The following is a 23,471-nucleotide window of genomic DNA, read 5'->3' on the forward strand; positions in this document are numbered from 1 at the left end:
CGCCAGTTATACAAATTGACTGTTCTCTATCTGTGTTACCGACGAAAACAGCAGTAGTTTGCAGAGATGCAGAGTCCAGGAAAAATTCATCTTAATGTTAGGCTCTGGTACTGCTTTTACAGTTACAACCCTGATAAGGACAACTGCCGGTCAGTGGGGAAAATAATTTATTGAGACAGTTAATTTTGTATGAAATTTAAGCATTTACTTTGCGTAACCCTAATATAGTGGCTTTCATCCATTTTGAGGTCACAGACCTGTTGAGAATCTGATGAAATCTCCCGGAAGAACTGGCAGGAGAGCATTCACACAGTTTGCACACAGAATTCCGGGAAAGTCCCCCGTCCCCCTCCCCGTGCCCCCCTCCCCATGCTCACCACCACCCTCCCAGCCTCCAGCATTCCCCTGAGGGTTAGGATCTCCACTCTCAAAGAAGTGATTATCTCTACAGGTTCGAGAAATGGCTGCTACCACCTTAAGCGGTCTGTTACAGTGTAACTTCCTTACCATGGACAGTCCTATGCAGATTCATTTTGAGCAACTCTGCAAAACGAAGCTGCCGAAGAAAAGAAAGCGAGACCCTGGTTCCGTAGGAGACACGATTCCTTCTGCAGGTAACAGTGCCGGTATAAAATACCCACGTCCGGTCGGGGATTAACCATCCTTACTCGACAAATATTTATTGAATACTTGTATGTCCCTGGGTCTTTGCTAGGTATTGGGAGTAATTGCCCCTGCTTTTAATAAACTTTGCCTACAGTAGGCAAGACCTGGAACAGAAGAGCGAAAATTGAGAGGCACAGAGGAACCTGTGCACTGAGGCATACACCTGTTACAATGAATCCGGTTCATTGATTTCATGTGCCTGCCCACATGAAATCACTTTATATAAAGAGCGGTGTAGAATGAGTTATTTTGGAGAGTGTTAAGTATTTGTTTTTAGATTTTATAGCTTAGGTGTAGATGTACTAGGAAAATACTAAGAAAACAAAACAAGCCTTGCTTGTACTTGGAGAGGGAACTGTTCACTACTTCACTGGGCATTTGGTGAGAGGGTGAGAAGAGTCCTCACAGGAGCTTCTACTCTAATTGAGCATGAAGATAAACAGGAGAATCAGATCTGATTATGTCACATTTAAAGAGACGTTTAAACATGATTGTGGGGCGCCTGGCTGACTTGGTCAGTGGAGCATGCAACTCTTGATTTCAGGGTTGTAAGTTCAAGCCCCATGTTGGGTGTAGAGATTACTTAAAAGTAAAATCTTCTTTAAAAAGTAAATAAATAGGAGTGCCTGGGTGGCTCAGTCAGTTAAGCCTCTGCTGTTGGCTCAGGTCATGATCCCAGGATCCTGGGATCGAGCCTCGAGTCGGGCTCCCTGCTCAGCAGGGAGTCTGCTTCTCCTTCTCCCTCTGCCCTTCCGACCCACTTGTGCTCTCTCAAATAAATAAATAAAATCTTTAAAAAATAGTAGCAATAAATAAATAAACACAATTGTAAAGAGCCATCTGACCTTGCCACTGCTAACTACAGCCACAGGAAGAATGGAAAATATAGAAAGACTCTTAATAAGTAGGAAGCTTATTGAATTTGTAGGAAGTGCTTGGAATGCGAAGCTCTTAAGTGCTGATTATAAGGGGTTCTTAATTAAGTCATATAGTGACCTCATACAATGAATGTTCTGGTTGCTTTGCTTGAGAACTCTATTTTTTAAATTAAGTACCAAAGTAGTTTTAGGTCTTTGTTATCCCAAATGGCATTATTTATAATTTTATTTCGTATTCCTTTTTTATTAGCTTCAGTTCCCTAGGCACCATATTTCATGTATACAAATATAATACACACAACTTTAATGAAAAACAGGAGAATTTGAAAGCAGTAACTTCTATCACTAGAGAAAGAATAGATCTTTTTAAAAAAGGAATAGAGACCCTGCAGAATACAGACACATTACAGCTCTGTTTTGAGAAATAGACATTCCTCATATATAGTATGTTTACCTCATGAATTGATCCATTCTGTGGATCCCATTTAGAAAAGTGGGGTCTCATTTTGATTAGAGATTGTTTTAGAATCAGGGATTGCACTTTTGCATATGATATGAATTGATCAAAACTATTATTGTGTAAGTTCTAGCAAATAAGTGACACATTTCTGACCTAGCTATAATTCCACTATCATTGAGGGACAGCTATAGGATGTCTTTAGTTCAGCCTCAAAATCATGTTTTTGGTCTGTGTGCACACAGATGCATTTTAAATGCAGAAATTCATACATTGACAACAACTAGCTTCATCAAAAACTAATTTTATTTCACTGTGACATGTGCAGTAGAGTCCTATAAATATTTGCACCATATATTGGTGTGTTTTGGGTTTTTTTTTTTTTTTTCAGAGTTGGTCAAACGTCATGCTGGGGTGCTAGGACTTGGTGCATGTGTTCTTTCTAGTCCCTATGATGTTCCCACCTGGATGCCCCAGCTCCTTATGAATCTCAGTGCACATCTGAATGATCCGCAGCCTATTGAGGTAAAATTCTTTCTTGTTAGTTTCTTTGCACACCTACTATATTGGTGATGTTTTCGTAAGAAATCATTTTACTAATAATTTCCTGTTCACTCTGGACCTTCTGCTTTGAGAAAGCTGCTACTACTACATCAGCCAGGGCTAAGCCTACTCAACAGTGATGAGTAAGATCTTGTGGAGGCCTTGCTTTCATGTGTATTTGAGATCTTTTGGTAGCAAGGAAATTAATAAAGCTTCTGTCTGTCCCAGTTCAGTGGAAGTAAAATATTGTCAATATTGTCAGGATAGTTAATCTGTATACATTTATTTTACTGACATTTGATACCTAGGAAGTATCTAACTGGGAGCTAATATTAAACAGGAAATTGTGATGGTATTATTTAGAGAACAGCTGTGTCTAAACGGCTGCAAAGACCAATGAGTTTGTCCTTCTCACTTGGGAAATAGACATAGGTGTGTATTGAAACTGGTTTAATAGCACGGTGTAAGTGCCAGGAGCTTGTCCTAAAGCGCAGCTAGTCATTTTAAAGAAGTGAGCTTGGTGGCTTTGCGAAGTTACAATTGGCTTGTTGGTTTTGCAGCATTCAGTGAAGTGTGACATCTGAAGTCTAGAAGGATTTTTACGTAGCCAAAATTATCCTAAATATAATCCTAATCTTTCAGAGGTTAAAATAAAATGTATGTGGGTTGCCTACTCTACAGATGACTGTAAAAAAGACCTTATCCAATTTCCGGAGGACGCACCATGACAACTGGCAAGAACACAAACAGCAATTCACAGATGACCAGCTGCTTGTTCTCACCGATCTCCTTGTGTCACCGTGCTATTATGCATAGAAGGGTAAGTCAGCAAAATGCTGAGTTTAAAGAAGTCTGACATCCTCAAGCAGATGTCTTTGGTTGGATGATTGAGACGTGGGTGTTCGTAAGTTTTTTCTTTTTGCTGACATTCTTAGATGTCCTTATTTAGATGATAAAAAAATTTGTTAATATGACTTTTGCTATGACCAGTGGAAATTTAAGTTCCCAGGGAATTTTTCTCTGCTTCTCTGCTTCAGGTATTAAGCAGAGAATTGATGTGACTGCTTTTGAACCATTATAAATGAGTGGCCTTAGTAGCCTGGGAATGGTTAGTTTAAAGAAATCTTATTCTTCATTGCCTCCTGAGTTGGGGCCTGGGTATTTTGGGTTGCCCTGAGGACCCTAGGTTGTATACATTTATGAGAACATTTCATCTGGATTCTTAAGTATTTCTTTTCCATCCTGAATTAAAGAGAACACAAACATTTCCACTAGGTTAAGCAGAAAGGAAATTTCACTTACTGGGCTTTCGAGTTGCTTGTCCTGTTGTCTAACCAAGATTTTTTTCCTCCCTGATACAGATGAGTAGTCCTCACTTCAAGCTCTTTTCATCAAAAATTCCAGATCCTCAGGTACCATCTGTGGCGGCTCTCTGCAGGTTTTAAAACTCTGCCTCTGTTGAGCTCTCATCATTTTGGTGGCTTCTGTGTTTGATCCCATTAGTCTCTGTTCCACAGGTTCTCAGCTGCCATTTGATTACCTAACTTGTCTGGAAGTGACTCCAGAATATTGATCACTTTTTCTTTGAGGCATCTGACAAAGCCGCAGTGTCTCAGACTAGAAATAATTACCCAATATGATCATGGCATCCAAGACAAAACAGAGTCTAGAAACTCATTAAGAAACGGTTTACTTGTAATGGAGAATACCTATCTGTAATACAGGTCCCGTCATTTCATTCATCTCAAATTATTTTGAATTTTTTCCAAATGGCTTTGGGTGTAGATGGCAGTAGGGCTGTGGGCCATAAATCGAAGCCTTTGAGAGCCTTGGGTCTGGAGAGCCATGAAAAGGGAAGGAAAAGAGGGCAAGTCTCGAATCTAACCAAGGACCTGATGGAGTGCTCCACCAAGACACAGAAGTGAAGGCTGTGTCCACGTGCTTCCCACAAACTGGAGTTTTTGGTGCTGATTAGAAAGAGCAGTTGCTGAAAAACTGGGGGTTTGGTGAATAAATTTTTGATTGATTGTTGTGTGTGTATACAATGTGTGATTTTGAAAATAAACAACAACAACAATAAAAACCCCGACTGGTTTGATTTTTACCTGTATTCTTCACATATACTGTTTGATCAACCCTCTTTGAAAACTGTTATATTTCACCTAATGGAAGACTGCTGTGTTTGTGGAAATTCTGTAAGGTTTTTTTTGTTGTTTTTTTTCTTTTTTTTGCTTGCAGAATCGTTGAGACTAAATAAGTCTTTATATTTAATTGACTTGTTTATTAATAAATGTTATATAGATGTAAAAGACTGTATAAACTGTAGAGATAGCATTGGCAAGACTGTACAGATGCAACCTTTTACACAGCAGCATTGTGTAATTAATTTGTAAAGATTCACATGTAGCTCTTTATTATAGTGATTTTTTGGCTTTTGTACCAATTGAATGCCATTTTTTGTGTTTTTAAATTATTTTCTCTATCTTTTCATGTTACAAAAGCTGAGGTGTGGGGGTTTTGAGTTCATTTATCGTTAGAATGTCTGGATTTTTATGTGACATTTTGTGTGCATCCCTAAATGCAAACACCACATGTTTGCCTATGACACGTTTATAGAATGCAAGGTATCTTCTAGGTTCAAGTAATTCACAAGTTAGTGAATGTCATCTTGCAACACACCCTGTACGGTCTTCCTTAAAGGAACACTACAGTATATTTTTTAGTATCTACTTGCTGAATGACTCCATACAGACCTAAGCACAGCAGAGGTCCTGGTACAGTATTGAATTGTCTGCGTACACAGGCGTAATCCCTGTAAAGAGTAGTGCCAAACTGATGATTTCAATTGTTTAATTAGTTTAAAACCCAATAAATGGATTGTTTTTAACACCTGGCTTTTGTCTTCATTAAGGAAGAGAAGACAGTTCTGTAGGCAGTGATTCTCATGGATTCCTTTTGCATCCATAGATCTGGGTCCATAAATGCATGCCCTCTAACCAAACCAAATTACCTAGATCAGACCTGTCCAGTACAGTGCTACCTATGACTATTTACATATAAATTAAAATCTCATTTTTCCAGTCTCAGTAGCCACATTTCAAGTGCTCATTAGCCACTTGTGGCTAGTGGTTTACCTTACTGAATAGCACAGATGAACGCTTTTATCACAGAAAGTTGTTGGACAGCACTGGTCTAGATCATTGATTCTCACATTGATGTGCCTAAGAATCATGTGGGGGCTTTGTAAAAATGTGAATTTTAATTCATGCTGCTAGCTCATAGTATCAGTGTCTGGCCCTCAGATCACAGTTTAAGTAGTGAGGCTTTACATATATTAACCACTTCAGCTTTTTCTAAAATAAGCTGTATGAAACTATGCCTTAGCAAGGTTCAAGTGGGAACTTTTTTTTTTTTTAATGATTTATTTGACAGGGCACAAGTAGGGGAAGCGGCAGGCTGAGGGAGAGGGAGAAGCAGGCTCCCTGAAGAGCAGGGAGCCCGATCTGACCCCAAGGCATATGCTTAATGACCGAGCCACCCAGGCGCCATTAAGTGGGAACTTTAGAAAATAAAAGCTGGGCACCTGCTGTGACATCTTGGGCTCAGAATTTCTCTGGTTGGGGCTCAGGTGTCAATTTTAGAGCATGCTTGCGTGAGGTGGGGGAGAGGGAGAAGAGAATCCCAAGCAGACCCTGCTGAGCTCAGAGCCCCTTGTGGGCTCCCCATGGGGCTCAATCCCAGAACCCTGAGATCATGACCTGAGCTGAAATTCAGAGTCTAATGCCCAATCCACTGAGCTATCCAGACGCCCCAGGCGTCAATGTCTTTTAAAAGCTTCATATGTTTCAGTTGTGCATCAGAATTCAAAACTTCTGGTGAAGGGTCTTAAGGCCCACTTTAGACCTAGAAACAGGATTCTTTAATCTGAGTTTCTGACATTTGCCCCATGTGATTCTGACACCAGGTGTAGATGTTGCTTATTACCTTGATCCCCCAATCAGGTTATACTGTGAATGACTTAATTGCCTAAATTTTCTACCAGTGGAAGAAGACTTAAAGGGGTGCAGGAGAGAAAAGGGGTGGGTGGCTACTACTGTCTAAGGTAGCTCTTAAATGTATATTGTGATAACAAAATGGAGAACAGCAGCGGGAACGGTGTTAAGGATGGAGAAGGCAGGCCAAAGTTGAGAAGTCACTGCTGTCTGGACGTGGAAGACAGTCGAGGTAGGTTCTAGGTTCCTAGGTCGGGGAGGGGGGAAAGTCTTTTTTGAGGTTGTCACACACAATCTAGTTTCTGAATGGATCCTTTAAAAAACAAAGACTTTGCAAATTATGTTTCAACATTTAGGAAGAAAATTTACCCACCTAGTCTGTTAATGTGAATGAAAGTTTTGGTGAGAAAAATAAGTAGTATGAGAAAGCTGTTTTCAAATACTCCCGATACATGGCATTGCCGAGCCCTTTGGATTGTAAACCAGTTGTGATTAGTAGTGCGGCTGGAGAGGATTACTAAGGAATTTTGTTTTACTGAAAAATCAACTTTTTCTACATAGTCTTCAGAGTTATTTTTGTGCACAGACTATTGTCTTGTTAATATACTTGTGTTCAGTTTTTCCCCAATGTTGAACATCAGGGTTTCCAGTTTTCTCTACTCCAGATTGCATTGCAATGAATATTTTTCATAACTTCAGGGCGCCTGGGTGGCTCAGTGTCCTGGGATCGAGCCCCGAGTGGGGCTCTCTGCTCAAAGGGGAGTCTGCTTCTCCCTCTCCCTCTGTGCTTGCTTGCTCTCTCTCTCCCCCCTCTCTCCCTCAAGTAAATAAAATCTTAAAATATTTTCATAACTAAATGCTTAAAACCTTTTTCAATTATTTCCTCAGGGTAAATTGTGAGGAGTAAAACTTTAGGTCAAGAATCTAAATACTGTAATTGCTCTGATACATTGTTTTCCTACACCTGCACATGTATCAATTTGCATTGCCAATGATAGTATTAGAATGCCTGTTTCCCTACAAATTGATAGCCCCCCCTTTTTTTCAGATTTGAGAGAGTGTGGGTGGGGGAAGGGGGGAAGAGGGAGAGAGAGAATCCCAAGCAGACACCCCGCTGAGTGTAGATTCCCCACTGTATCTCACCACCCTGGGGATCATGACCTGAGCCCAACATCAAGAAGCCAACTGAGCCACGCAGGTACCCCAGCCCATTCATATTTTAACATTTATAGTCAGCCTTGGTTGTTCCTTCGCAGATTTTCCTTTTTTTTTTTTTTTTTTACTAAGGCTGTGCTCCATTTGGCACTGTTAGCTGGTACATTTTGTAGACATAATTCTAGTAGCTTTAGACTTGCTGATGGTACTAACTAGTTCCTGATTTCCTCTTCTCTAGAATCTTTTACAATTTGGGATTTTTTTTTTTCCGGTATAATTTCTCTCAAAGGTGTAACTGATGGCCACCTTCCAGTCCAAACCTATTGTAATCTCCTGTCAGGCGGCCAGATGCCTGGCAATCAGCTGGCGATTGTTCATTCAGTAGCTAATCCACATGGAGGACAGAACTTGGATTAGAATTCTCTAAATACTAATGGGTCTTCTCTTTCAATGGCTTATTTCTAGGGCCCGAGCTCATCATAACTGACAACATAGATTAGAACCGCTACGTTGCAGGTGGTTGGGGAGTGGAGTATTATGCGGGAATTAACTGAAAATTTCTGTCAAGTTTTATCTACACAGGATTCTAATAGCATAGTCAACACCTGGAATGAATGTCTGCTTCATAAATTACCCAGTTTTTTTTTTTTCCTTGATGAAAGCACAGGATACTGGGGGAGATGTTTACACAGAAGTCAAATTCTTTGGTACTTGTTGATACCAAACAGTTCTCCTTAAAAAGATAAACTGCTAGGGGCGCCTGCCTTCGGCTCAGGTCATGATCTCCAGCTCCCCGCTGAGCAGGGAGCCTGTTTCTCTGCCACTACCCCCCGCTCTTGCTCTCTCTCTCAAATAATAAAATCTTTAAAAAAAAAAATCAATTCTGTTATGATGACTTCATTTACAAACTCCGTTTCAAAGTACCGAACTGGATGATGACGCCAGCTGAATCTAGGAGACAGAGTATCAGCTGCGGCGCGGAGGCGAAGCCCCGGGCACCGAGGGGGAGCCCCGCCGTCCGCCCGTCCCACGCTCTCCACCCGCTAAGGCCATCGTGGGGGCGGGAAACTCCCCAGCGTTCCCGGCCTGCGGCCCAGCCCGCAGGGCCCTTCTTGCTCCGCGCGCCAGCTCTCGCCTGCCTCCGAGCCCAGGTCCCCGCGCGGCGGAACGGCGAGCCCAGCCCGGGCAGCGGCGCGGCGTGGGAGGCGGAGGGCGGGGCGGTGGCAGCGGCCAGCCCCGGGGGCCAGCGAGGCGCTGAGGGCGCGGGGGGGGGGGGGACAGGCGGGCGCCGGGGCCTCAGTGTCCGGCGGAGGGGGCGGCGCCGCTGGCGTCTCCGTGACTGCGCCTCCGCGCCCCCCGGCTCGGCTGCTCCGGGGATGCGCCGAGGCGGCGGCGGCGGCGATGGCGATGATGCCTCGAACCCGGCCTCGTCCCGGGCGGCGGGCGGAGCTGGGGTCCGGGCTGCGAGATGGAGGAGGGGGGCGGCGCTGCGGCCACCGGGCAGGTGAGAGGCCGCGGGCCCCGGAGGAGGACGCCCCCGCGGGGGCCGGGAGGGCCGGGCCCCGGGAAGCCGGCGGGGTAGGAGGAGCGCGGCTGCGCTGCTCCAGGCCGGCCGCCGCGCACCTGCCCTGCCGGCGCGGCCTGCGGGGAAGCCATCTCGCCCCCACCTGGCCGGCTCCCCGGGCTCTGCGGGGCCGCGGAACCCGTTGCCCACTGCCCATTCTCCGTCTGAGCCCTCCGCACCCCACCAGCCTTCTGCCGATTCTCTTACAAGCTTCCTGCTCCGGACTAGGCCCTCCTTCCCTTCCGCACCCCGGGGAGCGCCTACCCACCGCCAGTCCCTGGCTAGGTAGGGCCGACCTCCCCTCCCCCGAAGCCTCGCTCTCCATCCCCAGACTGGGGGGCCTCCCTAGCCTCCTCATCTCCCTCGTCCACTGATCCTACCCCAACCCGTCAGCTGCTCCGGGCTTCAAGAGGTGGTTGAACTGGGGGGGAAAGAGCGTGGGCTCTGAAATCAGATAAATCTGGCTTGAATTTTAGTGACCTTGGGCAAGTCACCTAACTTCCCTGAGGCTTTTTTCCCTGATCAATACAAATACAATGGGGATAATAGTATAGAACCTTGCTCTCTGTGAGGGTTAGACTGTGAAAATGCCTGTCTTCGAGGAATTTAAGACATTATGAGAAGAAAAAAAAAAAAGGGAGTTGGAAGAATCCAAGCCAGGAGCTAACTTGTAAAAGCTCCAAATTTTCATATGTAGTAAAATATTAAGGTAGCACACCAGATTTTTCACAGGCTCTTCCCACATCTTAGTGAGAAATCATGGCCACTGTACACAAATTTTCATTTACTATTCCTTGCTTACTAGTTACTTTAGGATCCCTCCTCCTTAGTTGCAACAAGATGCACATAGATATGAATTTATTCTTATTGTGGCTAACATGTCTGCTGAAGACTGGTGTTCCAACTTAAAATTTTTCTGATTTTATGACTTTAATCACCTATTTATGGTGCCAGAAATAAAGAGCAGCTAGTATGCTTGCATTGAAAAGAGCATTGGTACTATTTAGGAGTACCAAATAGGTATTCATTTACCACCCGCTCCCCGCGAATCACTGAGTTTTATAGAGCTACCATCATAACTTCGTTCGAAATTGTGATCTCAGCCTCCTCTTTCTTAGAAGTCCCAGCAGTGGGTTTACTTTTCCTTCATTTCCACCTTTGCTCCTAAAGTTTCTCTGCCAAAACCTTTATTTCTGTTCCGTGTTCTGCTTTTCCTTTTCTTCCCAGCCTCTCATTGCTTTCTTTTTTCCTAATGATCCAATAGGAATGATTTATTTTTTATTTTTTATTTTTTTAAAGATTTTATTTATTCATTTGACAGAGACACAGAGAGAGAGAGGGAACACAAGCAGGGGGAGTGGGAGAGGGAGAAGCAGGCTTCCTGTGGAGCAGGGAGCCCAATGCGGGGCTCGATCTTAGGACCCTGGGATCATGACCTGAGCCGAAGGCAGACGCCTAACGACTGAGACACCCAGGCGCCCCAGGAATGATTTATAATTACTTTATGCCACAACCATAATTATCAACCTTGCCTAAAAGGTACATAGAAGTGTGTGTGTGTGTGTGTGTGTGTGTGTGTGTGTGTGTGTGTGTGTTCGTTATATTTTGAGTTCCAGGAACTTAGAGTTGGGAAGGGATTGTACATAGGATTGTACTGAGTGTGAAGTAAAGCTTGATAAAGCTTCTGTTATGTACGTTAACCATCCCATAAATGAAGGCTGCTGTAACTATCTTCTGGCCTGTGGACTGTCCTGATCTCTTTGTCGTTATGTTGAGTTGAACCGAGTGGTGCCCAGTGTCAGCTGTAGAGAGTACCTGCTTAGCTTCAAATCCATGCCCTACCCTGCTTTAAATTAGGAGCTCTCTCTCCAACTCAGTTTCCTTATGTGTAAAATGGGGATGAGTTATACTGTCTCAGGGTTGTGAGGATTCAACAAGTTAATAGCATGGAGCATTGAGAACAGTGCCCGGCATGTCATAAGCATCAACAAAGTTAACATACTATTAATGATACTGATAATTATATTAATGACCTAGAATTCTCTTTTTAAAAAAATCTGAAATATCTTAAATACATTGAAAAATTTATAACTGTGCAGAAAGTGGAAGTTGGTCCTCAGCTCCACCAAATCTTTTTTTTCTCCTGCCTCTTATTCTTGACTAATGTTGGTGCCTCTTCCCCTTGACAGTTCTGTTTCCAAATATCTCCTAGCCTGGGATCTCCATAATTTCCACCACCCCACTTCTTCATTACCACCCACCTACTCGATATTTCTCTTAGCATCAATTCCAGATGCTTCATTCTTCTAATTTCCCAAACCAAATTCCTACTTCTATCTTCACCCCTGTTCATTTCCCTGCCTCCAAAGAGGAAACCCTTCTGGGGCAGGGGGTTTGCTAGAAACAGTAGTATCACCTCTCTGCCTTCCTGCCTCCTCAAATTGAGTTTTCTTTGCTACTTCTCTTTTCATCAGCTAATCCCAATCCTCCAGTTAACAATGAAAAAAGAAACAGTAAAAGATTGTCTTTTTTACTACATAGCTATCAAAAAGGGTTCAGAAGCAGGCACATGGTCTTTAAGTGAAAACAGTAAGCTTTCTATTATTTTTTAATTCTAATCAAGAAACAAGAGGTCGAGATTTATATTTTTCTCTCACAGAACTTTTATAAGGAAAGTACAGAAAAGCTGGTCTCCCTTGCCAGTGGAGAACTTCATCATATTGTCGGGATCTTCACTGTTTGACCATTGAGAATAAAGAAGAGGCCATTTTCTTCCTTCATAAAGAATATCCATTAGATATATGGACCCACCCAGGATTGAAATTTGTCCACCTGCTACTGAATGCAGAGAGACTTCTGTTCGGGTGGTTCAGACCTGATGCTCAGAGCCCCTAGGAATCCCGCATAGACCTGGCTCCCCTTCCTCTCTGCCCCATGATCCAGCAACTGAAGGGTTAACCCCTGACACAGCTGGAGGCCTCTGGGACCCATTTGGGGCTGGTGGTTAAATATTTGGAACCATCACCCCTGGACCTCCCCAGTGCCGTTGCTTATTCCTAAAATGCTGGATTCAAGCAATACCTTTGTATCGTCAAGAGCATTGCACCAGTCTCTAAGGAACAACTTCAGCTCTCCCACTGGAAGCTTCTTTCAGAGCAGAGTGGGCATCTGGCCACACGGGCCTTTGGGATTTGGAACAACCCAAGATGTGTGAGTGAACTTTAAATCTCACTGAAAAAAAAAAAGTTTAAGGGAATAAAGAGCAAGAAGAAAAAAGTTATTCTTTTAAAGCGGAGGCTAGGTCTTACTCCTCTGCCCGCAGGACATAGCATAGGGCTGGCATAGAGTGTGCACATGACAAATGTAAACTGAGCCAGTGGATGTGTGGGTGGGGTGTTCCTCCTGCTTCAGCATGAGGATATTGCTGTTGGAATAATAATAACTTACCTTTGTACAGCAGCTGAGAATCGACAGGTGCTTTGCACCTCGTAAATCTCAAATATAATTGACTCCCATCAATGCTTTCATTTTTTCCTCTCAAATACAGTCCACAAAATGTTTTCCAAAGGAAGATAGGGAGTTGGCCAAGAAATTACCAGCAGGGAGAAGAAATTATAAATAATGGAAAACAAAGGCTTGTTCCTAGGGAAAGAAATAGGATTTGTTAGTGATTTGTGGGGGCCACAGTATACTTCAGCAATACCCTCCGGCTTGTATCTCAAGCACGTGCTGTAAGAGCGACTCCCGTCCTCCCAGCCTGTCTTCCTCCCTGTCCCTGCCCCTCCCCCCACAGCGAGCTCCTCGTCACCGCCACTCCCTTCAACTTCCACCCCAGGGTGGATTAGGTTCCCCTCCTCTTACTTCCACAGCACCCTGCTCTCATGTGATTTACCACATTAGGCTATAAGTAGGGTGAGATCTCTTTGGTGGAGAAGTTATGTTCTTGGATCTCCCATGTGAGGCACTGGGAGTATTTCTAAAAGTAACATTTGCTTACCCTTCCATCAGAAAAAGGTGGGGCCCAGGAATCTGCTTTTTTTTAACCCACTCTCCAGGTGACAGGTGACGCTTAAAGGATTTTGCAAACCGCTATGCCGGGAAACCTGAAATTATACCTGGAAGAATGTACTTTGAGGTGTTTGTGTCTTTTTGGTGTTGGGCCTCGTGAGGAGAAATGCTTTCTATGCGTCAGGTCAGAGCTAAAAAACTCCAGTCCTTTTGTACAAAATCCTGAGATCACTCTGCTTTCTACATTAATTCTGTTTCTGGGTGTGCATTTCTGTGTGCAGGCTTCTCTGCCCCGGGGCTCTTGTGTCACATGTGGCACAGCTGTGAGTCGAGGCCCTGACCCCCTTCCCCCAGAAGGAAGAGTCCTTCCTGTCTGAAGATGAACTCCACGGAGCCCCTTGAGGATGCTCCCAACGGCACGTTGCTGCGCGCGCCTCGCTCCCAGGGAGGAAACAGCACCGCCATCCCGGGGGACCTCCAGCACCTCATCCACACGGCCACTCTGGTCACCTGTACTTTCCTTCTGGCGGTCATCTTCTGCCTGGGCTCTTATGGCAACTTCATTGTCTTCTTGTCCTTCTTTGATCCAGCCTTCCGCAAGTTCAGAACCAACTTTGATTTCATGATCCTCAACCTGTCCTTCTGTGACCTCTTCATCTGTGGAGTGACCGCCCCCATGTTCACCTTCGTGCTCTTCTTCAGCCCCGCCAGGAACATCCCAGACGCTTTCTGCTTCACCTTCCACGTCACCGGTTCGGGCTTCATCATCATGTCCCTCAAGACCGTGGCGGTGATTGCCCTGCACCGGCTCCGCATGGTGCTGGGGAAGCAGCCCAATCGCACTGCCTCCTTTCCCTGCACCGTGCTTCTCACTCTGCTTCTCTGGGCCACCAGTTTCACGCTGGCCACCCTGGGCACGCTGAAAACCAGCAAGTCCCACCTCTGCCTTCCCATGTCCAGTCTGACGGCCGCAGAAGGAAAAGCCATTGTGTCTCTGTACGTGGTGGACTTCACCTTCTGCGTGGCCGTGGTGTCGGTCTCCTACATCATGATTGCGCAGACGCTGTGGAAGAACGCTCAAGTCAGGAAGTGCCCCCCCGTAGTCACCGTGGATGCTTCCAGACCGCAGCCTTTCATGGGGGCCCCCGGGAAGGGAGGCGGCGATCCCGTGCAGTGTACCATGCCGGCTCTCTACAGGAACCAGAATTACAACAAGCTGCAGCACATTCAGACCCACGGATACACCAAGAGTCTTAACCAGGTGCCCCCCCCGGCAGCCAGCCGGCTCCAGCTCGTGTCGGCTGTCAATTTGTCCACGGCTAAGGACTCCAAGGCAGTGGTCACCTGTGTGATTATTGTGCTGTCCGTCCTGGTGTGCTGTCTCCCCCTGGGGATTTCCTTGGTGCAGGTGGTCCTGTCCAGCAATGGGAGCTTCATCCTCTACCAGTTTGAACTGTTTGGATTTACCCTTATATTTTTCAAGTCAGGATTAAACCCTTTTATATATTCTCGAAACAGCGCGGGGTTGAGAAGGAGAGTGCTCTGGTGCCTCCGGTACGTCGGCCTGGGTTTTTTCTGCTGCAAACAGAAGACTCGACTTCGAGCCATGGGGAAAGGGAACCTGGAGGTCAACAGAAACAAGTCGTCCCATCACGAAACAAACTCCGCCTACATGTTGTCTCCAAAGCCCCAGAAGAAATTTGTGGACCGGGCTTGCGGCCCAAGTCACTCGAGGGAAAGTGTGGTCAGTCCCAAGATCTCTGCTGGGCACCAGCCCTATGGTCAGAGCAGCTCAACCCCCATCAACACCCGCATCGAACCGTACTACAGCATTTATTATAGCAGCCCCTCCCAGGAAGAGAGTGTGCCGCCGAACTTACCGCCAGTAAACTCTTTGGGATTTGCCAATTCCTATATTGCCATGCATTATCACACCACTAATGATTTAATGCACGAATACGACAGCACGCCGGCCAAGCAGATCCCAGTGCCCTCTGTGTAGTGTCCTGGAGGCTGGAGACCCTTGGGCAAACTGTTGGTGTTTCGGGTACTAACTGATTTCTTTTTCACTTTCGTGAGACCAGCGGTAGATGAAAACGTCAAGATTCAGCAGAACAGTTGGCAGTTATGATTGTCTTCTGTCTCAAGTATTGGCATCTACTGATTTGCTTTGTGGTTTCCTGACATTTTAAGATTTGATGTAAAAATTTATAATTTAGCTTTTTACCCTGACCTGTGCTCCGATCTTTGATACTAAACTTTTAAATAGATGCCAGGAATGATCATGCTAGTGTATTCAAGGAGAATGAACTGATTGTGACCATTTGAGTCCGTGTTCAGGGTCTTCAAAGTACACCTGAGCTGGATTTTTTAAACAATGTGAAGGGATGATCTTCACTGAGGTGAATTTTTTTATTAATTGAACTATAAATTTTGATTCTTTGAAGTGTTCAAATGGGGAACAATACACTTTTTTTGGTAGCAGGTTTATCTGAATAAATAATCTATTGTCAAAGCAGAAAATCAGAAATATATTCTCGGTAATTACTTACCCAGGACACACACAGGCTTTAGGTACTTTGCTTTCCTAAGACAGTCCACCAGGTATTATGATTACTACCATTTCTTATGATAGACACTATTACTTTGTGGGAATTGACTAGCTGTATCATTCGGTTTTTTTTTTTAAAGAAATATGTTTTTGCTTGCTAAAAATGAATTATTCTATTTTGGAATGAGCTTACCCAAGAATCCTAGTGAAGAGAACTGCACTTGTAGTAGAGGAATGTGATTTCTGGGAGCAGAAGCACTAACTGGGGTCCTCTGAGCCAGGGTATGGAGATGTGGGGAGCAATCTGGACTGCTGTTGTGTGTTAGATGATCTTCATTACTGCTTAAGAAGGTGTGAGAATGAGATCGGGAGTATTCTGATTTACACGTTCCTTCTGTGTGAGGATGATTTGCTAACAAGCTGACAGAGAGTATCCAAGTAACTATTTAAAAATAATTTTTTTTTCTTTGTTTAAATATCACTGCGGTAGAAAAATTCTTAAGATTATCTGTTTGCAAACTAATTGTTTTATTTCTCTCCCATTAATCTTGGCGACAGGCAATAAAGAAAACTAGATTACATATTTCTATACCTGGAACTAATTTTATGGTCTACTCTGTGATTCCTAGCATAACAACCATAAATTCATATTTTTATGTAAAAATATTTTCATTGTACAGTTAGCTTTTGAACTTGCTACAATTTTGGAACTATAGCTGTTAGACTCAAGATGAGCATCAAGATCCAAAACTAGCTTTAGAAATTGATATATTTCAGAGCTGTTACTGCAGGTTGGAAGGAGCTTTGTTGTTTTGGGTGAAAGGGATTCAATGTAGAGCTCCCTCTCCAGGCTGTTGCCAAATACAAGAGCGCCCCGAGTTGTAGAGAAGACAGTAGATGCTCAGCTGGAGCTCTGCACAGCCTCATCCAACAGCCGCCTTCCAGCACCGACCAGTCATTCTGTTTGTAAGGCTTAAGTATGAGATATGGGTTTTATTTTATTTTTAAATTCACCTTTTGGGACTTTGTCCTTCCCTTCCTTCTCTCCTTTCTTCCTTTAGTTTTGCTATTTAAATTTTCTAACAGAAGAGAAAATATCCACTCTGTCACATTTTTTTTCTTGTTTGTAATTGAATGCTATTTTTGGAAGTCACTATAACCTATTTCAATTATGCTTTTATATTTTTAATACAACACTGTTTCCATTTATTAATACTCCCATGAGATAGGTTAGTATATTACCCCTTTTTAATAAAGAACTAAGAAATCTAATATCCTCTCCCAAGATCATTTGAAGATAATTCTAATTAGGAATTAGACTTTTGTCTAAATTTAGAAGTGGGCATTTATTCCAATAAGCCAAACAGCATTATAATTAATAAGATTAATCAAGAAGATACTTCATACTTTTTAAGGTATGTATCTCTTTTTTGGCTAGGCATTTCCAGTGTGATTCAATAAAAGATTTTTTTAAAAGTAATTTCTACTTGTAAAATTTGAACTGACAGGTTTCTTGTATGACCTTTGAGTTTGAGATGACCCATCTTTGGGAGGTAAAAGTTATAATATAAAGAAAAGTAAGCATGCGTATATGAGGTATTCAGTCTCTTTATGCTCATCAAGGAATTGCTGATTTAACTTGCATGAAATACATGTTGGGCTAGATTCTTAGCCCTCCTTCACATCTATCTCTACATCTGTGTGGAGATACAGAGACAGATAAAACTTATCTCTTCGTAAGTTATATATGTCTATCTGTAGAGGGAGATATGGATAGACATATATAACTTCTCTATAAGGGCTATATTGAGAACTAAAAATAATGAGAATTCGGTTGAATATGACTAATTATTAGCAGGGTATATTAATTAGTTCTCTTGATGCTTTACTGTGATGCAAAGTGTGTGATGTATTTCAAACATTTTATAATAGTTCTGATGTTAACCTTTAGGCCAGATTTGTATTTCTGATGCTTTTAATGTTCTTTTAAAATAATGTTTGGAAAATAAAAGTATTGAAAACCCTAACATTTCTGAACATCAGATTGCAGTACTATTACTTTCCCGTCCAATCATTTGAAAACCATCAGAGAAAAGTAGTGATGGTTATTGCACAATGGATAAAAATATGTTGACCCTCAGCATTTTCTTCCTTAAGAGATGAAATAATTGTGGGTTTTTTGTTTTAATTTTTTTTAAAGTAAGCTCTATGCCCAATGTGCCATTCAAACCTACAGTCCTGAGATCCAAAGTCTCATGCTCTACCGACTGAGCCAGTCAGGTGCCCTGAGTCCCCAGGATCTCTTCAATGGTTCCAGAGAGTTCTCTGGCTCAAGATCAGCGCTGCATCTGCCAGGCAATATTGATGATCTCATCAAAAGTGGCGTTTCCACTGTGCTTAATGTTTTCTTGCTTCTTCCTGTCTTTTGGTGGTTCCTTGAGGGCTTTGATAATCAGGGCGGAGGCAGAAGGTACCACTTCAATCTGGGCCTGTCGGTTCTGAATGGTCAGTTTCACTGTAATCCTCAGACCCTTCCAATCTCTGGTTCCCGTGGCGATGTCATCACTGATCATTTTTGGAGACAGACCCACTGGGCCGATCTTCGGGGCCAAGGCAGACATGGCACCGACTTCCCCACTTGTTCACCTCAGGTATATGACTTTGATCTCGTTGGGGTTAAAAATTTTAGGCAGCACGGTGGAGGTGGCTGGTTTTGGATGAACTCAGATTCAGGATGACCAAAGACAGTTGTACCTTCACCTCCTCCAAGCTAAAAGCCAAAAGCAAAAATGCGTATCCTAGAATTGGTAATCTATATGAGGTGTATAAGCTGGGGAGAAAGCTCAAAATTACAGTCCCTTGATAAATAATTTAAGGATCCTTCTTTGAAACCAGTATTTTTTTTTTTCAAAGATTTTATTTATTTGACAGAGAGAGACGCAGCGAGAGAGGGAACACAAGCAGGGGGAGCAGGAGAGGGAGAAGCAGGCTTCCCGCGGAGCAGGGAGCCCGATGTGGGGCTCGATCCCAGGACCCTGGGATCATGACCTGAGCAGAAGGCAGACGCCCAACGACTGAGCCACCCAGGCGCCTCTGAAACTAATATTTTGAGTAGTTTCTTGGCTAGCAACTCTACATCCGGGAGCAATGTCCTCCTAAGATTCCAGGTGGGAATTCTTTTACAAAGTGGGAAGGGGGCAGTAACAGATGGGAGGTGGTGAAGAAAAAGCAGCACGAGGTCCTGCAGAGTTAAAGCACAGGAGCCTTTTCCTTTTTTTTTTTTTTTTTTTTAAGATTTTTATTTTAAGTAATCTCTACACCCAACGTGGGGCTTGAACTCACAACCCCAAGATCAAGAGTCCCATGCTCTTCCAACTGAGCCAGCCAGGCACCCTGGTACAGAAGTGTTCTTAAACAGCTCAGTTTTGGGGTCCTAAGAATGAGCATCTGTAAGCCTCCCTTTTTCATTTTCGAGTTATTCACACCCTAGTTCAAAGATTTCCACTCTAGGCCACTAGCAGCACTCCTTGGGTGCTGGCAGTCTTGGGTTCCTGTCCAGATCTGACTTGTGATTATAGCTCATTCTTAAATAATTCTCCCGTAATCTAGCCAGGCCAGGTCATGGAGTCTCCCCTTTCAAAGCCACCCTCCTCATTCACAGTTCAGGGGCAATGTGTACCTGGTGAGATTTTTGACTCCCAGAGAGACCTGTGTTTTCTCCCGTATCCACTAAAAGCTTTGTTTTTCTTTTCCATTAACAAAAGAAGCCTATGGTCCCACCAGAGGAACTTGAACCACCATTCTCCTACTGGAGCTGAAGGAAGGCCTAGAGTCAGTGAATATCCCAGGCCTATGGAATGGTAAGAGAGACAGGCAGGCTGCCAGGAAAAGGCTCATCTCCATTAGAGACCCAGGCTCTAGAGAGGCCAGGCCTGGACCGAGCCTAGAACACAAAGTGGCAAACTTCACCATCTGGAGGACTCTGCTGGTGCAGATGACTGCCGGCTGAGCTTCAGTGGGCTCAGCCCAGCTGCACTGGCCCAAATGTGATGAGATGCAGGAGAGCCAAAGTCACTTACGGGAGCAAACACAATGACCCCTTGAAGCCAGATGGAGTAATCTTTGAGAGGCTGAAGAAGGGAAAGGAGGAGCAGGAAGATAGTAAAATAGCCCCCTATTCCCTCCCCCCGCCTCTAAAGATGGAACTGTAAACTGAGAAGCAGGTGCTGGTAGTAATTATGATGATTTTCCATCTTCTGGCTTTCCATACCATTTAAATGCTCATGACATTCAATTTTATATCTCTAGTCCTAACCTCTCCCTGAACTCCATGCTGGTCTATCCAATTGCCTCTTCAACATCTCCACTTGGATGGCTAATAGGCATCTCAAATTTTAACATGTGCAAAACTGAACTCTTGATTCAACCCCACTCTTTACCAAACTTGGGGCTCCTGCTGTTTTATTATCTCAGTAAATGGCATGGCAATTACCCAGTTGCACAGCTCAATTTGTTGGGTCCTTAACTATTTCTCTTGAACATCCCATTGAATTCGTTGGGACAAATCCTGAATTATCTTGAAAATAAACTCTGAATCCAACTACTTTTTTTTTTAAGATTTTATTTATTCATTTGAGACACAGAGATACAAAGAGAGAGACCATCAGCAGGGGGAGAGGGAGAAGCAGGCTCCCCGCTGAGCCAGGAGCCCGATGTGGGGCTTGATTCCAGGACCTTAGGATCATGACCTGAGCCAAAGGCAGACGCTTAACCATCTGAGCCACCCAGGCGCCCCTGAATCCAATTACTTTTTAGCTCTTCATCCCCTTCCCCTCTAGCCCATGTGCCCATCATTTCTCACTCGGAGTATGAAACCCGCCTCATAGCCATTTCCCAGCTTCCAGGCTCTCTCTTCCTGTAGTCTTCCTGCTTTGTAACTAGGGACACTGCAGGTAAATCATGTTTGCCACTCTCCTGATTGAAACTTAGAACAACATCTGAACTCCTTGCCCAGACCTGTGTGGCCCTAATGTTCCGGCCCTTGGTTTCCTCTCTGTCCCTATTTGCTTTCACTTGCACCCTACCTAATATGCTTGGGATGCAACAAGCTTTCTGGCTCTTTCTCACATGACTCAGTTTTGTTCCCATGTCAGGGAATTAATTCCCCCAGAAATACTTCAGCCTGGAATGGTCTTCCCCACTGGCCTTTCCTAGTTGCCATACTCAACAGAGTTCTCACTCCATCACTGTCTATCCTTCTGCCATATTTTATTCTTTTCATGTTTCCTATCATTACTCAACATTATGCTACTGTATGAGTCTGCTTGGGCTGCCATAACAAAATACCACAGCCTAGGTGGCTTAAGTAACAGAAATTTATTTCCTCATAATTCCGGAGGCCCGAAGTCCAAGGTCAATACGCCATCAGTGTTGATTTCTTGTGAGCCCTCTTTCCCCGGTTTGTAGGAGATCACCTTCTCATTGTGTCCTCACATGGCCTTTCTCTGTGCATGCAGGGAAAGAGAGGGGGTGGGGGAGGGAGGGAGAGTGTTGGGGGTCGGGGGCTCTCGGGGTGTCTCCTCCTCTTATGTGGACACCATTCCTATCAGATTAGGGCTCCACCCTTTTGACCTCATTTGCCCTTAATTACCTCCTTAAAATCCTTATCTGCAAACAGAGTCACATTGGTAGTTAGAGCTTCAAATATGATTTTTTTTGGGGGGGTGGGAGGGGACACAATTCAGTCCATAACAGTTATGTATAATTGTTTACTGGCTGTTTCCCCATTAGAATAAAGCACTAATAGGGCAAAAATTATGTCTATTTTGTGCAGCACTGTATCCCTAGTACCTCTCAGTCCTTGGCCTAGATGAGCTGTGAGGGTGTAACTGTTGAATGAATGAGTCAAATAATAAATGATAGAATGGCTGAAGCCTGGAAGTGATATCAACCCAAATCTCTATCTGGCTGGCTTAGTTTCCCCATGTTTGGTGTTTTTCCGTATCCCTCTCTACATTCCCAGGGTGGTTATCAGCAGGACTCTGATGAAAGGGGACACAGGTCTTAGGGGCGCCTGGGTGGCTCAGTCGTTACATGTCTGCCTTCGGCTCAGGCCATGATCCCAGTCCTGGGATCGAGCCCCACATCAGGCTCCCTGCTCCGCGGGAAGCCTGCTTCTCCCTCTGACCCTCCCCCCTCTCATGTGCTCTCTCTCTCTCTCATTCTCGCTCTCTCAAATAAATAAATAAAATCTTTTTGAAAAAAAAATAAAGGGGCCACGGGTCTTGATTTAGGATTTCTGACTGTTTCCTCAGGGAACCAGCTCTGAGGGCCTCTTTTCCCAGGGGACCACCCTGGCTGCCTAGGAGTGGCCAGACAACCTGCATTCATCTCACTGGAATTCTTTGGCTCATTATGCAGCCTAAGGACATTGAAGATGAAAGGAAAGTCTTCAGCAACCACAGAGAAGTTCAAGGAGAAAAGAGGTAACTGGTTCTTGTAGGGAGAGGAGGGAGAATACCAATTACCTTTATTAAAGGATATGGCAATTTGAAAAAAAAAAAAAAGATTGCAGATTTAGTGAAATCCTGCTTTCCATAAAGAGATAGTTCACAGGTAATCTCTCTAGGTCCAATGCCTTTGAGATTAATTTTGCCAAAGTAAAAATATCACTTATGGAGAAATGAATGAATTTTCCCTCCTCTACTCCAGTAAACAGATAATTTTGCTTCTCTATAAATACACTTAGCTGGTGCCAAGATAAGTTCAGTTTGTTTCTCTGAGTTCCATTTATGTGAATGTTGGCCCTTTTGACACTTTCTTGAACCTCCAGCTGCTTGTAGCATGCTGATGAGTGGGAGATCTTTCATTCGACTCCCAGTATGGGAACCTTGATTTTCATGCAAAGCCTGATGTTTTACAAAATGCAGCTTGTTCAGATGCCAGATAGACCTTAAAAAGTGGAGCAATCTACAAAGACTGCTTTGTGCCTGTCTTCTGGGCCTGTGGCACTAGGTAAGTTTCATAACCTGGGTCAATGCTTAAGGTTCAACACATTTTGTATCTGACATTATCAAGAGCTTATGAAAGCTGCTTGCTCGTTTGTCTTTGGCAACAAAGTATGTCAAAGAAATGGTAAGAACTGATCTTATTATTATATTACAATGAGGAAAGATATGGCTGGGAATTGTGTTCTTCACAGAGAATCATAATGTTAGACACTTTCTTTGAGGAATTCAGAGTACCTTGGAACTGGAATGTTTTTAGTTCATGGAGTTGGAAGTGGAAAATTCAGTTCTTTTCTTGACCTGAGAGATCAGGGACTTTACTTCAATCATGGCCCACAAATGGGGTAAATAGAGACACAGACACTGTCTTCTTGTCAGGGAGTGGTGTGGAATTTGAATGAAAAGGTTTGCAAATGGGACGTGTCATTAGTTCTCCCTTTTCTTTCCCAACCATTATAAAATGGGGGAAAATACTGTTTTCCTCAAAGTACCAAACACTCAAAAAAATAAGAGCTTGTAGGAAACTCCTTGGCATTGTAGTTGGGGAAGATTTTATCAGGTGTGGGTAGGAGGGGAGAGAATGAGTGTGCATTCATTCAGCAAATATTTGTTGAGTGTCAGTGTTATGCAAGGTCTGAGGAGAAAGGTCT

General features: G+C 43.8%; 2 protein-coding genes across 4 annotated transcripts in view; both read left to right on the plus strand.

Moving 5' to 3' along the window:
• The window catches only part of PSME4 (proteasome activator subunit 4), a 108,768-nt gene extending 103,337 nt beyond the window's left edge, over window positions 1-5,431 (plus strand). For all 3 annotated transcript variants that reach the window (XM_028103805.2, XM_028103806.2, XM_088026538.1), the window contains 4 exons: window positions 452-614; window positions 2,393-2,526; window positions 3,226-3,364; window positions 3,906-5,431. In XM_028103805.2, the coding sequence (XP_027959606.1) occupies window positions 452-614; window positions 2,393-2,526; window positions 3,226-3,360 (432 nt within the window). In that variant the 3' untranslated portion in view covers window positions 3,361-3,364; window positions 3,906-5,431. The remainder of the gene's footprint in view (window positions 1-451; window positions 615-2,392; window positions 2,527-3,225; window positions 3,365-3,905) is intronic.
• Window positions 5,432-9,067: 3,636 nt separating this feature from the next.
• Window positions 9,068-16,969, plus strand: GPR75 (G protein-coupled receptor 75). The gene is made up of 2 exons (XM_088026539.1): window positions 9,068-9,183; window positions 13,618-16,969. The coding sequence occupies exons 1-2, from the start codon at window positions 9,068-9,070 to the stop codon at window positions 15,263-15,265; spliced, it is 1,764 nt and encodes a 587-aa protein (XP_087882665.1). The 3' UTR covers window positions 15,266-16,969.
• The last annotated feature ends 6,502 nt before the right edge of the window (window positions 16,970-23,471 follow it).

The sequence above is a fragment of the Eumetopias jubatus genome, unplaced genomic scaffold (genome assembly GCF_037043125.1).
Source record: "Eumetopias jubatus isolate StellerSeaLion01/CBP00866 unplaced genomic scaffold, mEumJub1_p1.0 scaffold_9, whole genome shotgun sequence".
NCBI lineage: Eukaryota > Metazoa > Chordata > Mammalia > Carnivora > Otariidae > Eumetopias > Eumetopias jubatus.